General features: G+C 40.0%; 1 protein-coding gene across 2 annotated transcripts in view; it reads right to left on the bottom strand.

The window, feature by feature from the left end:
* LOC126188304 (protein HBS1) overlaps window positions 1–20512 on the bottom strand; it is a 201463-nt gene that overhangs the window by 156946 nt on the left and 24005 nt on the right. For both annotated transcript variants that reach the window (XM_049929896.1, XM_049929895.1), the window contains exon 4: window positions 4472–4513. In XM_049929896.1, coding sequence (XP_049785853.1) covers window positions 4472–4513 — 42 coding nt within the window. The remainder of the gene's footprint in view (window positions 1–4471; window positions 4514–20512) is intronic.

Below are 20512 nucleotides of genomic sequence, written 5' to 3'. Positions count from 1 at the left end.
TCCGCATCCCTTCTTCAGGACGACAAGAGCGTAACTTTGTACATAGTGACTACCGTTGGATCTGTGACTGCTATAAGTTCATAAAATTTAAAAAGAAAACCTCTGTCATCAATCACAATTGCGCTCTTTACTTAAAAAAAAAAAAAAAATTGTAATATGCATTCAAGCTGTGAAAGTGCATCACCAGATGCTTAACGTGTTATTTGGTCATTACTTTTGGATTAAAGGAGACCATTCACCAAAAAGTAGATGTGTCGAGTTATTAAAAGGCGCATATAAAAAGAAAGAAAATCAGAGCAACCCTTTTACGAGCTAGTGTAAAATGCGCGCAGTACACACACACACACACACACACACACACACACACACACACACACACACAGTGCTATCCAGCAGTAACCATGCAGAGGCATAAGAGAGAGAGAGAGAGAGAGAGAGAGAGAGAGAGAGTGTGTGTGTGTGTGTGTGTGTGTGTGTGTGTGTCAGGAAATAGGAGCACCCCAAAAGCTGGCAAGTTTTCTTTCTTTTTGCATGTTCCTATCAACAACTCCACACTTCTGCTTTTCGGTGAGTGGTCTCCTTTAATCCAAAAGTTTTTACACTCTGAAATTTTCTACAACATTTGATCATTATTTTTGTTTGACAGTTCCCACTGGTCTGCTTTTGTTATCAGTTGTACAGATTTGAAGTAGATATTATTTACATTATGAAAACATAGAATTTGGAACTGTTTAGAAATAACAATAAAAGTTTAAGTACCTAAAAATAGGCCTTCAGAACTCAAAAATACATTGAGCTTTTTTACAAAGCTTACAACTGTGACCAAAGGCAGACATTTTTCCTTTATATTTGAAGAACAAATGTACTAATCTGGCAGGAAATTTCGAAAGCAGTTATGTTCCATATACTAACTACATGTTAGAGAAAAAAAGTTTTGGTCCAAGAAACTCTTCTGTTCCCAACGTTTTGTCCAGGACTCTGCTGGACAACTTCAGAGGTGCTCCTCCGCTGAGTCTTGCCAAATGATTGGTCAGACGTCTGAGAGTGACATATATACTGTAGGAAAGGGGGTGTTGTCAAGGTAACATGTGACGAGCAGAGATAATCCTTGTCAAAGATAAAACTTAACTATCAATTGTTGTCTTGTCAAAGATAAAATTGTCTAGCAATTCTGCAGAGCTACTGCCCATATTTCTATTAAAATTATAATGATGCTTATAAATTTCAATGGCTTCTCTGCATAGTTGTAGATAATAACTTGACGTTGTAGACAAAATTTCTGTTTCAGAGAACTACACTTTGTGGTTTCCTGACTGAAGAGCATGTTCTGCTACAGCCGATTTCTCTATTTTTCCTAGTCAGCAAAGACTTTTGTGCTCTTTTACCCAAGTATTTACGCTCCTCTTGGTAGTTCCAATATAAACTTTACCACATGTACATGGAATTTTCTGTAGACCACATGTCGACAGAGGAGGGTGTTTATCCATCACAAATCGGATTACTTGACTGATTTTCTTTGTTGGTCTAAAGACCGGTCTGATCCGTTACTTTTGTAATAAAAGGGAGAGGAAGCATATTTTTCCGTTGTTGTGGTTCATCCTTGTCCTTCGGTCTTATGTTCCTTGGTCACAAAATTCTCTTTACCTCTTTGCCTCGAAGGCCTGCTTCAAATGTTTTATTTCAGCGTCCAGGTGTTCCGATGTGCATAACTGCTCTGCTCTATCGACAAGACTTTTTTAACGACACCTCTCTTTTGTTGTGGACGGTGATTGGAGTTTTTATGCAAATATCTGTTGTAAGTGTTACTTTCTGAAAAACTTTTATGTTCCTAACTTCCATCGGACCGTCCCATAACTAAAACGTCCAAGAAAGATATTCTATTATGATTTTCCATTTCCACGGTGAATTGGATTTTTGGATTAATTTTATTCAGATGATCAAAGAATTCATCCAAAACCTTTCTACCATGGGACCAAACTACAAATGTGTCAGTTTTCCCAATATATGGTTGTAAACAAGCTGCTAGATTGAGATTTTCACTCTGCAGCGGAGTGTGCACTGATATGAAACTTCCTGGCACATTAAAACTGTGTGCCGGACCGAGACTCGAGCTCAGGACTTTTGCATTTCGCGGGCAAGTGCTCTACCAACTGAGCTGAGTTGGTAGAGCACTTGCCCACGAAAGGCAAAGGTGCCGAGTTCGAGTCTCTATTTTATGAATTTTGGGTACAACATACAGTCTAGGACACATAGCTTCACTAACTCATACATAAAAGACTCGCGTCATGTTATTGAGAAACTTGAAGGACTAATTCTGGCTCCTTAAGATATTGTTGTAAGTTTTGACATAGTGTCCTTATTCATTACGATTCTAGTTAAGGAAGTTATGATTTTCATAACAGATATTTTTCCAGGAAATTCGACTGCTTGTTTTAGACATTGCCTTACATCGAGTCAGTTTTAGTGGGATGATGAATTTTATGAGCAACTTGACGGTGTAGCAATTGGTAACCCATGTGCTACTGTGATCGCTAATTTCTATATGGAGAAATTCAAACGATCAGCTCTGGACAAAGCAAATAAGAAACCATCTCACTGGTATTGGTTTCTAGATGACACATTTGTGAAACTTCCTGGCAGATTAAAACTGTGTGCCGGACCGAGACTCGAACTCGGGATCTTTGCCTTTCGTGGGCAAGTGCTCTACCGACTGAGCTACCTAAGCACGACTCACACCCCATCCCCACAGCTTTAATTCCGCCAGTACCTCGTTTCCTACCTTCCAAGCTTCACAGAAGCTCTCTTGCGAACCTTGCAGAACTAGCACTCCTGGAAGAAAGGATATTGCGGAGACATGGCTTAGCCAAGCCTGGGGGATGTTTCTAGAACGAAATTTTCACTCTACAGCGGAGTGTGTGCTGATATGAAACTTCCTGGCAGATTAAAACTGTTTGCCAGACCGAGACTCAAACTCAGGACCTTTGCCTTTCATGGCAAGTGTTCTACCGACTGAGCTACCCAAGCACGACTCACCCTTCGGAATTAAAGCTGTGAGGATGGAGCGCGAGTCGTGCTTGGGTAGCTCAGTCGGTAGAGCACTTGCCCACGAAAGGCAAAGGTCCCGAGTTCGAGTCTCGATCCGGCACACAGTTTTAATCTGCCAGGAAGTTTCATATCAGTGCACACTGCGCTGTAGAGTGAAAATTTAATTCTAGACACATTTGTGGTTTGGTCCCATGGCAGAAAGGCTTTGGATGAATTATTTGGTCATCTAAATAAAATTAATCCAAAAATCCAGTTCACCATCGAAATGGAAAATGACAATAGAATATCTTTCTCGGATGTTTTAGTTATGAGACGGTCCGATGGAAGTTTGGAACAAAGTTTTTCAGAAAGCAACACATACCAACAGGTATTTGCATACATACTCCAAACACCGTCCACAACAAGACACGGGTGTCAAAAGTCTTGTCGATAGAGCCAAGCAAATATGCACTTAGGAACACCTGGATGCTGAAATAAAACATCTTAAGCAGGCCTTAGAGAAAAAGGTTACTCAGGCAAAGAGTTAAGAGAATTTTGTGACCAACGAACATAAGACCGACGGACAAGGATGAACCACAATAACGGAAAAATAGAATTTCTCTCCCTTTTATTAAAAAAGTAACAGATCAGATCGGTAAGATTTAACAGAAACATGACATCAGATCGGTCTTTACACCAACAAAGAAAATCAGTCAAGTACTCTGATCTGTGAAGGATAAATGCCCTTCTCTGTCAATGTGTGATGTATACAAAATTCCGTGTACATGTAGTAAAGTTTATACTGGAACTTCAAGAGGAGTGTAAATATACGGGTAAAAGAGCACAAAAGTCTTTGCCGACTAGGAAAAAATAGAGAAATCGGCTGTAGCAGAGCATGCTCTTCAGTCAGGAAACCACAAAGTAAGTTTTCTGAAACAGAAATTTTGTCAACAACGTCAAGTTATTATCCACGACTATGCAGAGAGGCTATTGAAATTTATAAGCATCATGATAATTTTAATAGAAAAGAGGAGGCAATGAAACTTAGTGACATTTGGGCAGTAGCTCTGCAGAATCGCTAGACAATTTTATCTTTGACAAGGATTATCTATGCTCGTCACATCGTCTGACCAGTCATTCGGCAAGACTCAGTGGAGGAGCATCTCTAAAGATGTCCAGCACAGCCCTGGACGAAACGTCGGGAACAGAAGAGTTTCTTAAACCATGATCTCACATTCAGAAAGCTTTGTCATCCAGTCGTGAACGCCTTCATCCAATGAAGGAAAAAAGTTTTATCTACTTTGCTAGTACAGCTAAATTCTATCCTACAGAGATATTGGCAAACAGTATTTGTTTTAACACAAAAGTGGGGTGAATAAGACCACTGACGCAATCTTCAATTGAAATATCTTATCCACAGTAAACTAAGACAGAAAGTAATAGTCACCTCGATTTCGATCTTTCCTCTCTCGCTGTGGCTTGGGGTCATCTGCAACAGTAAAAACAATTTAAAAACATATTTATTGTGTTATGATTCACAATGAATAGGTCCAATATCTCACCTGAAATACAGAGGTGACACCATGGTTAATAATGAGTCACTGCAAGTATGAAAATAGCACAAGTAACACATACAATATGAAAGTAACTGGCATATTGAGTGAAATATTGTGATGGTGAAGTATAATAGCTTGTTGTGCAAAGCAGCAAAATAATAATGATATCAATGCTATGCAAAGAAAATATAATGCAGATCACAAGTCTTCCACATAAATACAGACCAATGTGTGAAGATATCATATGCAACACCGTAGACACAACATGCACACTAATATTTAATTCTTACATTTCTCATACAAAAACTCACTACAATTAATGCTTTCATAATTTCTGTGCCATTTTTAGGTTTCTGTTTTGATAATTAGACTGAAACCCACTTACAAAGTGCTAGAAATGATAAACTAACATTACAATGATTTTGTTACAATTTTAATGCCAAAGAGTAGTTGCTGATCTCAAAATCATGAGGAAAAAATTGGTCAGAACAATGTGTTGCTTTGTACACACGACAGTAATGTTTTGATAAAAGTTATCAACCTCTAACAAAGAGGACACATGGAGCAAACCCAAGGAGAAGAGTTTAACAATCTTAATCATCATAGTTTCAACACTGATAAACATTGCAGAAAAGACTGGAAGTAATCAGATGACATTACATGAAAATTCTACAGTTCAACAGGTAAGAAACTTATTAACATCTGCCATTAAGTGCAATCACTGCAAGTTTTTACAGTGTGAAAAACACCAGTTATTAGCAATGTAAAGATACCAATGTTTGAGAAAACTTAACCTTCTTGAAGTTGATCTTTGACAAATCTATTGTACATTGTAGATTAGATACTTCGAAATACATAACTAGTTCTAATTTGATTACAGAACTGGAAAACACCTCTGACTTCAACAATTACACAAAGGACAGGCTCTTTTTTATAACTATGTTAATTACAGAGATATCAGTATGACATTGCTTTTCTAATAGAACTATTGTAATTTCTGCTTTTAGTATAGTATATTTGCAATAGACAAATTCATCAACATTTCACTCTTCAAAATCCAATTTCAAAGTAATTACAGTATTTACAACTTAGGAATCATCTGTTTTGCACATGCAACCACATGCTGTCTTATAAGGAAGTGATTTCATACCCAAGTATGACACATCTGATATATGGTAAATTGTGTTTTGCACTGCTGTGATAGCAGTATACAAGGGGAACAGAAAACATGTAGTTTTCATTCTATCTGGGTCACTCATGTGTGTCCAATACTGATTAGTTTGGGGGAGGGGCAGAGGGGGAACAGGACAAACTAGATATGCTACTTCTTTACAGAAAGTGCAAAAAGAACACAAAGAGAACAACCGAGTTGCTGATACAAACCTATAATCACTGTCCAACAAGAAAGACAATTCAACAACTGTGCAAAAAATTGTTAGTGGAAGGGCACTCTAAAACTATGCAGAGAGTAAGCAGCAAGCCTGCAATCAGCGGAGCAAATGAAATACAACATTTTGGCAGTTCTTGCTGATAATCCACATGTTAGCTCCACGGAAACTGTAAGTGCCTCCAGAGTGTATCAGCTCATCACTGTTTACATTTTATTTGCAAACAGCTAAATGTATAACAATCTTTTCGTTGTGCCTTTCTACATTTCAACATGTCAACGTGTCATCTTTATGGAGAGAAGCAAATCCATCCCGTTTGTAATGTCGTTGATAATAGAAACTTTGAGTTTACATGGTTTGAAAGTTGATATTAATATTTCTGTAATTAATATACCTATGAAAGTAGAGAATGTACCATAAAGTGAGGACTTTTTCACAATTCATTTGGGTGAAAAATAAATTACTATATCTTGGACAGTTCTGGAAATACCTGAGGTGAACAGCTTAGCTGTATAATGCTCAATGTGTTATAAGATGGAATCAAAGAGGGTCTGAATATGTTCCTAAGGAATCCTGCTTTAAATGCTTTGTACACAAATCTAAAGAGCAACATCAACTGAGTTGGCTGGTGAAACAGCACAAGCTTAGGCAAAGGAGCTCAATGCCGTAAAGCAGGCTACTTGCAGCAATCTGCTAGCAAAGCATTGTGCCAAGGCATCTGCCGGGTTTCGCCATCTGCCTGCCAGTCAGTGCCTAGCCAATTACCAAAATCAGCGACCCTATGGCACCTGGCAAACATATTATTTGAAGCAGCAACACTACGTCAAACCCACTTTGGTACATATAAATAGTGGACCTCTGGCCAGGGTAGTCATCCACTGAAGCAGCAAGTCAATGAGTAGCCAACTGTCTACAGTGTCATCCTCCACCGCACAGCCATTATCTTGACAAGACTGCCTGCCAAGGAGACCAGCTACAGTCTGATGAGCTAAGGGTTGTACTAAGCCCCTCCTAACCATCAAGCCACTGGGGCACTTGCCAGCATCAGTTGGCGCCAGCCGGCCTCCAGTCCAGGGTTCGATTCCCAGATCTCTGTACCTGTTAATTGCCACAGCTGGGTGGGATTCAGAACTTAGTGGACCCTGTCAGCCTGCCTCGCGAGTCGTGACATTGCTCGGCCACAGCCGGGATCACCGACTGTGCACGTCATGACACGTCTGGGCTACACTAGCATAGCAGCGGCCAGAGTCTTACTGTAATGCTTCAGGACCTGTGAGTCGACACCCACCTTCCAGGGATGCTACTTGAGAGTCCGAGTTGTACAGTGTGAACAAAGGAAATTGATGTTTTTCACTACTGAATAACTGAAACCTGGTTATATTTTTTAATAATCTTGCATTCACAAATAGTACTTTTGTCGCCTTTTTGAAATCTACATACGTTAATTAGGTTTGGAAAATAATGTTATTGAGATGATGACTTTGCCGGACACAAGTTTCGTTCCCCTCCTGAAAATTTCGCACGGCTCACTCCGACATTTCATTCGGCACAGTTTCAATTTCCTGATGAATGGAAATCCTGAGGTCATTGACTGTGCTGGGCTGGTTTACATACACTCGTGACTTCAAGTAGCCCCACAAAAAAGAAGTAACAGATCGAGAAATCCAATGAGTGAGTGAGTGTGTGTGTGTGTGTGTGTGGGAGAGGGGGTGGGGGGCAAGGACATCACCGTATCGTGAAATTACATGTCTGGGAACAACAGACTTACCACTTCCATAGATGCTCTTTTTAACATTTCCAATTTGGAGATACCACAACACACTTCTACATTTTCTGCACATTAACATAAACATCCCGATGAAAGTGGGCTTCATCACTCATGAATACTGGAACATCTGCTCTTCCACGAAAACAGTGTCCATTATGCCACAAAATTCTCCGCACTGCGCAAAATCAATTTCACTTAGTTGCTCAACAATCATTATTTTGTACGCGTGAAAACTAAGATCAACAAGTAAGATGCAATGAAGAGAATGCCGCAACACACCCAGCGAGACAGTTTGTTGTGCACTGGGTCATTGAGGACTAGCTAGAACAGCCATTCTCAATCTGAGTTTCCCCGAGTTTGAACTGAATGGGGAAGATGAGGTGGTTTTTTTTCCATCACAGTTCCAATACATCTAAATGCTGCAACACATCAGAGCACAGAGTTTTGATCTGGGACCGCATCTCAATGTACAACATTAAACTTTCAATAGAAAAGACGTTGAATCCTGATCACCGAAAGCACAGGTGACTCCAGTATATAAGAAAAGTAAAAGAACGGACCCACAAAATTACAGACCAATATCCCTAACTTCTGTTTGCAACAGAATCGTTGAACATACTCTCAGTTCGAATACAAACAACTTTCTTAAGACTAAGAAGCCTATGTTCACGAATCAGGATAGGTATAGAAAGCATCAGTCGTGCGAAACTCAGCTTGCCCTTTTTCCACATGATATACTGAGAACTATGGATGAAGGGCAACAGGCAGATTCCATACTTATAGATTTCCAGAATGAATCTGACACCATACCCCACTGCAGACTGTTCCAGATCTTGTCTCTGACATTAAGCACGGCAGTCAGACCTATTTATATCAAGATACTGGGGCAACTCAGCAACTAGATGATGTTCTGAAGAACAGAAGCAGTCGTGACACAATAAAAAATTAATATAAGTTCAAAAATACCAGGTATGTAATTTGCGTGTAGATTACAAAAAAATTTGTTTGTGAGTACCCAAAACTAATAAATTCTGAACGTATTTCTGACGAAAAGAAAATGAGCCGCAAACCATACAATACCTCATGTATTTCGTCACAGAAGCACACTGATAGAGAATTACAAAAATAATGTGTCAAGAAAACTATATTCTAGATTGACAATCTAGATTGCTCAAACAAGGAACTGCGACAAATCGACCGCCACAAAATTTCTTCATGGCACTGCCACATATATTTGCACTCAAACTGAGAAACAGCAATTTTGTCATCATCTCATGCTTGCCACACATGACACTTTACAAATCCAGCCAGCAAGCCACGCAATTGAAGAAATGAAGTTGGTGCTGGCCATATCATTGCCCGTAGAGACATTCAATGAACAGCTATTATCAGTATTGTCACAAGTTACCCAGGTGAAATTCCCTGATTTCCAGACAGGTTTTAGCTATTGTCCATGACAAATTTTGAGATCTCAAAAATATGTAGTGACTTCTGTATTTTATCCCCATGTGAGCAAAAATTTTAAGTACTAACATCAACATATTTTGTAATGAACTGTTGCTAGATGGAGAAAGCAAGCTGAATGGTATGTGTGTTTCATTAAGACCACTGTTGTTGTTTTATTTCAATAATACAAATCGCATTTGGTGACAACAATACACATTTTGTTGTAGTCGCAAGACAGATTTAAATACTTTCACTGTTTTCAGAAATAACTTCAGAAAAAAGTAGGCCTCTTTAAATAAGGGTATAAGGCAGGGAAAAGTTATGTAAACCAACACATAAGGTGACTGCCAATAAAATGTTGGTTCTACTATGATCATTATTGTCAGTTATTACCCACTGTGTTATGTGTACTGTTTTACAGGTATTGTGTAATTTTTCTTTCGAGAAATATGAGCACATAGCGTACAAACCGACAGCAACTGCCAAAAATGTCATCATCTTATCGTCCATACAATCTAATACATTAACTACTTCCAAAGTGCCAAAATGTACTACAATAAATAAAATGTCTATAAAACACTGCACTGTACAATGTACTTGGGATAAGAGCGGCAATTCCTGACATCCATCGCCCTTGGCCTCTGACCTGCCGAGGAGCACTGCAGTCCTGGGTCGATGAATAAACCACGAAAATCTGCCACATTATGCCACACAGAGGCAGATCCAGTCTCTGGACAGATCGGTGAGACTAGATCTGACGGCAAGGTCTGCACATTAGTGGGAAACGACACGTTTCAGATCAGCAGGCCCTATCCGTTAGAGATAGCTGCAGAAATGGCCTACGTTTTTGGCCTGTCATGGAAATCCACTCATTTGGCCAGCTACTCATGAGTTACCAACAGCATGTTGATGAGATGAGGCCGCAGTGATCAATCCATGCAACAGATAACTTGTGTGAATACTCTGAGAATCAATAATAATAATGATAGGTAACAATTCCCCATAAAGATCACTGAGCCGCAGACAGGCATGTAGAAAAGATAATCACAACTAAGTTTTCGACCTCAGTCTTTGTCAGAAAATAAGAGTGCACACACACATTCACACAACACAATCACTCACATACAGCTGATGCACACATGACCATCATCTCCGGCTCCTGTGTCTACAGCCTCTGAGAATCAGATCCAAACAAACCAGTCCTCATGCCTCCCTGCCTCTCGTTGGCAACTGCCAGGCTAGTGGCAAAAGTGATGACAGCACTGACTGCAAGCTGAGGGAATGGTAGGAAGTCATACACTCTCAGCTGCACCCAGCCAGTGATGATGCATCACATCTCAGTAAACAAACTATTTCATCTACTGACACAAAAATGAAAATTTTCCAGTTTTTTTCCAAATTTCCCTGATATGCCATGACTTCCAAAACTTGTGGCAACTCTGTATTATATTACTTTATAATATCTATGACTACTACTAATATTACCAAATCACAAAACAAAGGACTCTCCATTATCTAGCTTGAATTGCAACCATTTTATAACAACACAACAACAAAATTTCAAAACATCAACATTACACACTAGAGCAGGCTGTTCCGGCTCGTCGGCTCCGTTGTGAGCTGCGGAGCGCTCCCTGCTCCAGGGAGCCGTGTCGCTCACTGTGACCATTCAAGTGGGCCGGCACGTGGCACGGCTAGCTGAGGCAGGTGGCAGGGCAAGAGTTTTGATGTGCCAGCTGCTTCTCATAAGATCGACAACCTCATACTCTTAGCTGCTAAGACGTGGTGACATACTACACCAAGAAATACGATGTTCAGGAAATAAATAAGAAACAACTGTTTTACAAGAAATTGCTTACTAAATTTATTGGGCCTCTGTAGCTTGACATTTTCTTTTCGTTACAAGATTGGAAATATCAGGCGCCTTTAGTGTTCACAGCATTAATGCGGAGGATGGCCTTCATTGTTGCATCCTGAAGAAATGACCGTCCCTTACTTTTTACTCTTTTTCTTGCTGAGAAAAGCTGCTCACAACAATACATAGATCCAAACATGCACATGATCTCAGCGGCATTGTTGTGAAGCTTGGGAAATGTTTTTTGCTGTAATGAACGATACCATCGTGACAAATCCAACATGTTGTAGTACCTCTCTTTTAACAAAGTTGAATTTTGCAAATCAATAATCTCCAATTGAAGTGACGATGACAAGTCATCGGTGGAAACTCAAAAAGGAGTGCTGAACACCTTAAGTTCCCTTTCCAAGCTAGAGAGGTCTCGGAACCATGTTTCAAACGATGTGATGAGCTGCTTTAACTTTGCTTGGTAATCGCCGAAAGTAGGTAGTACCTTCAGGTACTTTTAAAGAAGCAAGACGATTAAAGAACATTAAATGTCCATTACTCATCTGCCTCTCAAAGTAACTTTTCCATGAACGCTTTGATCTGGTCGTGCATGTCAACGATTAGCTGCCATTTGCCCTGCAATGACAGATTTAAATTATTCAGATGCATAGTTATTTCGGCTAGGAACGCCAGGTCTGATATACATTTTATATCCTTCAAACGACGCATTTCTTCCCCTTTCATTTCGAGAAAAAGGGATATTTCCTCAGAATGGCAAAGAAAACATTCAAGAACTTTTCCCCGACTCGGCCAACGAACTGTACTGTGGTAAGTTATATCCCCATACTCCGCTTCCATATCTTTCAGGAATCCTTTGAATTGGCGATGATTCATACCGTGACAAATTTCACACACTTCACGACATCTTTGATTACGCCACCTAGCTCTACTGTTTCAGCACACAGTGCATCTTGGTGAATAAAACAATGAAGAGTCAAAATGTCTTTCCCGAATTAGTCCCCGAGTTTATTTTTCGAACGAGAAGCAAAACCTTGGTGATGCTCGATCATTTGTGGTGCACCGTCTGTCGCTACAGAATGGAGCTTATCCCACGGCAAATTCATATTGTCCACTGATTCACAAACAGCTTCAAAAATGTCACGTCCGGTGTAATCAAGTGGTACCACGCGCAAAGACTGCAAGCTGAGCATAGTCCGACATGTCGGTGCTTTCGTCAAGCGCTAGTGAAAATGCAACAAAGCTCTCAGCCTTTTTCCTGAGCTGTGTCTCTAAATCCGCTGCCATGTCCAGGATTTGACGAGACATTGTTTGCTTCGACAGGCAAACCCCTTCAATTGCCTGCACCTCCCTTGGAAACATTCTGCAACTGCTACCATGCACGATTTTACGAGTGGTCCCACCGAAAACAGCTGGCCACTCGTCGCAATAATGTGAGCGGCCCTGTAGCTCGCTCAAATTGCAGATTCAGTAGTGTTTTCCCCGCTCTCATTCACCTGAAAATATAAATGCATTACAGAATATGAACTATGTTGAATGTTTTGATACCCTCCGTATTACGAAACCGTTTTTAAACTTACGTCTGCAGGTATGTCGTTCATAAGCCTGGCTACCAGTTCTCTGCGTGCAACGCCTTCTACCTGATCGTAGTGCGCTGCGTGAGGGCGTATATAATGTCGTTGTATATTGTACCTCTTCACTGAATTAAATGCTTTATGACATACAAGACACTGCGGATGACCATCCCTCTCAATGAATAGAAAGGTATCCTCCAATAGAGGTACATGGCTAGTCATAGCTGTCACTGAACACGAATTATTGCGTCAGTTATGGCTACATGCGGCCAGGGGGCAGTGCGTTCGCTTTCCCCCTCCACTCGGGCTCCGAGCTCACGCAGTGAGCACTCCGGCTCCCTGGAGCTCGGTTGGAACAGCCTGCACTAGAGAGTACCATTACATGCTATCAAATATGTTCTTCAAACATGCCACATTTAAAATACACCACCCCAGCATGAGGCGCATAATATAACACTGATATATCAAATATAAAAGCTGAGGCCCAGCACCATATGTCTCGGTTGATCCAAAGGTAGGCTTACCATATGCCTAAAACTAACTCAAACAGTCCTGGTTTCTAGAGCTGTCTGGGGTAATGAGGTTGCAAAAATGTCTGGAGTTTGAGAATTTTATGACTTGTAAGTATTTCTTAAAATTGTAGACCTATATGTTCAATACCTCATTTTCAAATGTTCACTCATGGCTGTGCCTCTGTCCTTGCAGCAAGTGCTGATGTCAATGGTGAGGCAAGGCTACCAGTTTCATCACAACTTTTCACTTTATCACTTGGCAACACAATAGGGGCAATGTGTTTATTTTGTTTTTTGATGTGAAGTAACTAATTGATCTACATGTTTGTAATCATTTTTGCTCTCTCAGTTTTTTGTCTCACTGTTTAGCAATGGAAGAAAAAAAGTGTTTGTTTAATGTTACGCTCTAACAGAAAAACAAATTTTTGAAATTGTGTAATGACAGTAACAGCAAGGAACTGAACCGGCAGACTCTTGAAGACAGATTTAAACTATTCCAAGAAAATCTGTTAACAAAGTTTCAAGAACCGTCATTAAATTATTACTCTAGGGATATACTACAACCCCCAAATATTGCTCACAAAGGTACCATGAGGTTAAGATTCGAATAATTACTGCACACAGAGAGGCATACAAACAATCATTCTTCCCACATTTCATATGTGAATTGAACAGGAAGAAACCCTAATAACTGGTACAATGGGACATACACTCTACCATGCAACTCACAGTGGTTTGCAGAGAATAGATGTAGAATGAATGTATTTATTGCACATTACCTGACGGTAAATTTTCTGTTGCACATAAAGCAAAGTGTGGTATTAAATACCATGTGAAAGGAGCTAAACATAGGGGTGTCATCACTGGTACTGTTTCACCACACAAGAGAGATTTTTTGGACGTTAATTTTATCGCAGTAACAGACTATTTCATACATATTCTGCATTAATTTGTCAATTACAAACAAGAAAAATCCAAAAATTTCTAACATCTGTTGTCAAATATTTGATATTCACTGTAAAAGAAAATAATAATGTTCAGAAACAAATATTCTTCTCATTTATAGACAGTTTTTTTATAATTTGTGTCAAATACTTTTGGCTGTGGACACACAGTTTGATAAAGTTGATAACTTTCAGTGAATAAGTTTATAAAGTGAATTGCCTGGTCTGTTTTAGAAGAGAGTGCATTAGTTGTTAACTAAATTATAAAAGATTCCATATATACTGATAATCTACTCACTGAACACACATTGCTGAAGCAGGTAATTCAAAACCAGGTTCTGTAAAAGTACCAGATGCTATTGAAGAAATGTGGAAAACAACTTTTCAGCTGTTTCAAAAGACTGACATGGCATGTTGCAATACTTCTAAAATGGTTAAGTTTGTGAATTTTTTTCAATTTTGGTGAACATTTGGTCTGTATAATGGGCGTAGACCTTCGGTATCTACCGTTAAATGTCTGCTAATTCAGACATTTCTTGTTGTGGAGTTTATGATGTGATTAACATGTTGACTGCAGCATGCACAGTAATGGATGTTTCACTGCCGAGCTGGTGGGCACATGATAGAAGGCATAAGAGGCTTTGACAAAAAAAAGTGAAAAAATACAACTGAATAAATGAAGCTTTGTGTTTCAATAAACTATTAAGCCTTTTGGGCAACTTCAAGTATATGTCCTGGGTTGGACACTAAAAAATATGGTAACATGACCTGGATTGGACTCAAAAAAATATGGTGAGCCTACCCTTGGGCAAAGCCAAAGATTGCGGTACCACCCATCGGCTTTCACCCATGACATCACCAAGGTGGCAGAACACTATTCCTAGATTAGCACCCATGAACTCATTCCCCACATAAAAGACACACTACTATTAAAAACATTTAATAGCAGAAATAACTAGAACAACAGTTGAAATTTGGGGTTTTGGCTGGGGACAAACTAAATGCATGATCCATTCCATGTCAAATCAACACACTTTAAATAAAAATTGTACCTCACCATTTCAGATTTTGCTAACATTTGGTATACTCATGGATGTGGAGACTAAGAAAAATACCAAATTGCAATTTATCATCTCAGAGCATTTCTGAAATATAGCTATGCAAAATTTTCAGAAACTGACCAAAAAAAACATGAACAGACTTTTTAAAATCAATCTAGAAGTTCGAACAGTCCATGGGTGTACTGCTGGTCCATAGTGTCCAATGGGTACAATATTTCAGCGATCAGACATGTCGCCATCATCAGGTGTGCTGACGAACTGAGCTCCTGGGGGTGGGTGGCCACGCACCTGATGATGGCGACATGTCTGATTGCTGAAATATTGTGCCCGTTGGGCACTATGGACCGGCAGTACACCCGTGGACTGTTCCGAGCAAGAAATACACGGGGGAATCAAATCTAGAAGTTGTCCAAATTGAGCTAGAGGGCGGGGGAAAGGAGTCATTTTGCAGCATTTTTATGCTGTTTCCAGTGAAATAGAACGCAACATAAATGTAAATCAAAATTTTGACTTAATGTTTTTCCAGAAGTACATAATATAAATTTTTCAAAATATTTCCATATATGCTTCATACTGTTGTAAATCACATGGCAAAATATAAATATGAGATGATGATAGTTTCTTTGCTTAAAAAATTATTCCTGACTTGTTTTTCACCAAACCTGCCTTTAACAAATAGGAATTAATTTAAAATATATGGAAAGGTAACTAAAAATATCAGAAATATCAAAATATCATTATCTTAGAACAAAACCAATCAGCATATTCTATAATTAAATTAAGCTGATTGCATACTTCAATTTTATACAATTTAAGCTGATAGCCTATTAACTGGCAAAACAAATATATTGAACACGGGACCTGTAACTATAAATTTAAATATTGCTTTTTAAAAAAGTGTAAGTACTGATGTAATAGTTCTGGTCTACATTAATGAAAATGTACATTCAGTTTCCACAGACTTGAGTCATTGTATGTAGGCTGAGCAACTTGGTTCCTGTATGAGCATACATTCTGCGCACAAGTTGAAAAAGCACAGTCTGCCTCCACCACACACATGCTGTCCATACACCACTCAGTGACCAGAGCCTTTGCCGAGACAATGCGTTCTGTATTGTTTCTCCTAAGGTTGTAACGCCAGAAATGCACATCCTCCTATTTCCATCTATTGCACTGCAAATTTTTTTCGTTACTTTGTTACCTGAAGATATAACATTTCTGTGTCTTTGTATATTGTAATTGTTTTACTTTCGGTATATATATGCATTTATGTCTATGTATAATTGCTTTGTTTTGTGAATATTATTTGTATTTATACGCTGGGTCTGGCCTAGGGAAAACTATGCTATCGAACGAATACATCGATAGGTTGTGTAGAGAACCAAAGTGTTTAGGATCTTTGGTAGTGTTAAGTCTGTCGCGTGGAGTGTGGGCAGAGGAGAGAGTGGCTGGGGTAGGGCGATGGAGCAGGTGTGTTGTGTGACGCTCCCGCGAGTTGCCGCACTTTCGGGGTTTGGCAGCATGTAATTGCGCTCGACTTGCTATGATAGTTTCTGACACGGTGTCGCGGACGGGAAGCATTAGCTGGGGCACATCAAGAGCCCGTTTCGCCTGGTGACAGTGTCGAGAAGGAGGCGCGCCAACATCCAGCTTCTGCAACAGCGACGGCCGACAATGAGTGACTGTCGCCACCTCCTCGATCGACGGCTTCAAACCTTCAATCAACCAACAAGGAAGACTGGAAGCACGTAAAGTTTTAGAACTGTATGGCAGACCTCAGCTTTTAAAATTGTTGCATCACAAAATTACAGCAACTTAGCTTGAACCTTTGTTGCTCATTGTCCCAATTGCATTACCAAGCACGGTCCCTTCCTTTTCCGAAATGAACCCGAGTGTCGTTGAAATTCAGACGCCAGCATTAAAGTAATATCATTCCATTTCACGCTTTAATTTCAAAGTTCAGTTAAAGTATTCATAGCTGGCTACAATATTTAGATTACACAAGCACAAATTAAGAGTGCGAGTTTTGTTAGCATATTTTAGCTTACCTGTGACTGCAGCTCAGCTTGGTACGTACTAAATGTTACTATTGTTAATTGTCCAGAATCATTTAATTCAAGTTCAAAGTTAAATCTCTCATCTCTAAATTGCGTAAATTCAAGTAGATTTTGAAATGATTGTTGAGGTAGCCCAAGACTAACCTTATATTATTGAATTTCGTAGTGCTTCAGAAACAAAATTCACTATTAATTTCAGTCACTAAATTAACTTTCAGTTTTCCGATTTTGTTAATTCTTTTGATAAATTAAGTCAGAGTGTGGCGAAATTTATTACTTCTGACAAACTTTCAGTTTTCACACAACACGTGTCAACCTTCAGTTGCCACACTTTTAGTGCTAATTATATGTGCAATAACCTTTCTTTTTCAGTTATTATAGTAGTTGTCCATAGGACTGGCGACCGTAATTTTCCCCAAATCTCAAATATCTAATTAACACCAATTAATTGTTAACGTGACGACCGCACATTTACTTTTTTTTATTAATTTTACCCTTTTCTCAAAATTAATTTCCACCAATTTCATTTGCATTTTTCCTTTTATTTAGATGTAACCCTTTCCTCCCTCTTTACCGACAGATTAACTTCGGTGACGATTGCTTTTCCCAAATTCCCATTAGGTACACGCGGTTTAATTTTTCACTGTCATTAAGGTCGATAAGTGAGGGGGAGGTTACACGTGGCGACTGTGACAGGACGATCTTCAGATCTGAGGTTGTTCTGGACACGAATTTTGCATTGTGCAAATCTCATAACAAAGTACTGGTTACGAAATGGTCGATACGTCAGTGAGAATAAGTAGTGGGAGTAATCCTAATTATATTTGAGATTTGGCAGTTATATTGAAAATTATTAAAATGAGTGAAGGCAACAATTACCAAAATTTGGTAGACTTGGATATGGAACAATCGGTCGAACAGTGGGAAACGCGCACCGCGGCACCCATTGTTCAGGGGCAGGCGGCTAGCATGAAAGACGCAACCGCCGAAACGCAACAAAGAGCAGAAATGGAATTCCAAACTTTAGAAAATGTTTCGGAATCGGAAGTGATAATCAAATCTGAACCCCCTTGATGACGAATACGGAGGGACAATTCAAGAGGAAGCCGCTACGCGGGGATGTGAGGGAAGTAGAGCAAGACCCATGTGTCCCCCAATCAATCCACTGCTGTGGCCGCGCCAGGTACTACCTGAACTAAGGTTAACCCCACACCCGTGGTCGAGTGGAAGATCATTCCAAAGCCTGGCAGGCAGCAAAAGACTTTCCATGGGGCTGATCATAGGACCACCCAGTTTGTTTGATGAACAGGTTTTGGGCTTAATCTGTGGCTGATGAAGTCTCTGAGCCGGATGCAGTCGTCCAACCAGTTCCAGAGGAAGCTTCTCAGCCCGCTAGGTCTGGGCATTCACAGAGGACAGAGGGTGGGTTTGCTGGTAGTTGGGAGCTCCAACATTTGGTGCGTAATGGGCCCTTAGTAACATGGCTGCCAAGAGGGTGGTGGAGTGAGGGGGGGGGGGGGGGGGGAGGAAGACAGTGTGCACTCCGTATGCATACTGGGGGGAGTCATTCCAGATGTGGAAAGGGTACTTCCGGATGCAATGAAGAGTACAGGGTGCAGCCAACTGCAGGTGGTGGCCTGTGTCAGTACAAATGACGTGTGTCACTTTAGATCGGAGGAGATTCTCTCTGGTTTCTGGCAGCTAGCGGAAATGGTAAAGACTGCCAGTCTTGCTTCCGAGATTAAGGCGGGGCTAACCATCTGCAGCATTGTCAACAGAACCGACTGTGTTCCTTCGGTGCAGAGCCGGGTGGAGGGTCTGACTCAGAGGCTCGGGCAGTTCTGTGACCTTATAGGCTGCAGATTCCTTGACTTGCGCCATTGGGTGGTGGGTTTCCGGGTTCCGCTTAATAGGTCTGGAGTCCACTACACACAGGAAGCAGCTACATGGGTAGTGGGGGCTGTGTGGAAGGGACTGCGTGGTTTTTTAGGTTAGAGGGTCTCAGGAAACCACAGAAAGGGCATCCATCTAAAAGGGGGCAGGTAAAACACAGTAAGGTAGTGGTAGAAACGATCAGTATTATAGTTGTATATTGTCGTAGCTGTGTTGGAAAAGAACCAGAGCTCCAAGCCCTAATAGAAAGCACTGAAGTTCAAATAGTTATAGGTACAGAAAGCTGACTAAAGCCAAAATTAGTTCAGCCAACGTTCTTTCAAGCGATCTAACAGTGTTAAGAAAGGAAAGATTAAATACAGTTGGTGGTGGAGTATTTATTGCTGTCAGAAGTAGTTTGCCTTGTAGTGAAATTGAAGTAGGTAGTTCCTGTGAAATAGTATGGGTAGAGGTTATACTTTACAATCGGACTAAACTATTAATTGGATTTATTTACCGACCCCCAACTCAGAAGATATAGTTAATGAACAGTTCAAAGAAAACTTGAGTCTCGTTACAAATAGGTACCCCACTCATACAAATATAGTCGATGGCGACTTCAATCCACCCTCGATATGCTGGAAAAATTATATGTTTAAAGCCGGCGGCAGGCATAAAACATCATCTGAAATTGTACTGAATGCTTTCTCAGATAATTATTTTGAACAATTAGTTCATGAGCCCACCTGAATTGTAAATGTTTGTGAAAGCATACTTGACCTATTTGCAACAAATAAACCTGGACAAATGGGGAGTATCATGATGAATGCAGGGATTAGCGACCACAAGGTAGTCGTTGCTAGGCTGAATACCATAACACCCACAACTATCAAAAAGAAATACAAAGTACATCTATTTAAAAAAAAAAAAAAACAACAACAACAATAAAAATGCTCTTAACACTTTTTAAGAGACAGTCTCCACTACTCCTGATCTGATTACGTAAGGGTGGAAAAGATGTAGAATGATTTCAACAAGATAGTATCGACGGCAATTGAGAGATATACACCACATAAATTAATAAGTGATGGTACTGATCCCCCATAGTACACAAAACAGCTCATATCACTGTTGCAGAAGCAACAAAGAAAGCATGCCAAATTTAAAAGAACGCAAAATCCCGAAGACTGGCAAAGTTTCGCAGAAGTTCAAAGTATAGCGCATGCTACAATGCAAGATGCTTTTAATAATTTCCGCAATGAAACTCTGTCTTAGAATCTAGCAGAAAAGCCAAAGAGATTCTGATCATATATAAAGCACACCAGTGGCAAGACTCAAATCAATACCTTCACTGCGCAATAACAACGGTGAAGTCACTGATGACAGTGCCACCAAAGCAGAGTTATTAAACACAAGTTTCCGAAACACCTTCACCAAAGAAGACGAAGT

The sequence above is a fragment of the Schistocerca cancellata genome, chromosome 5 (assembly GCF_023864275.1).
Source record: "Schistocerca cancellata isolate TAMUIC-IGC-003103 chromosome 5, iqSchCanc2.1, whole genome shotgun sequence".
NCBI classification, from domain to species: domain Eukaryota; kingdom Metazoa; phylum Arthropoda; class Insecta; order Orthoptera; family Acrididae; genus Schistocerca; species Schistocerca cancellata.
The sequence above is the reverse complement of the archived record's forward strand: the minus strand, read 5'-3'. Positions and strand labels throughout refer to the sequence as shown.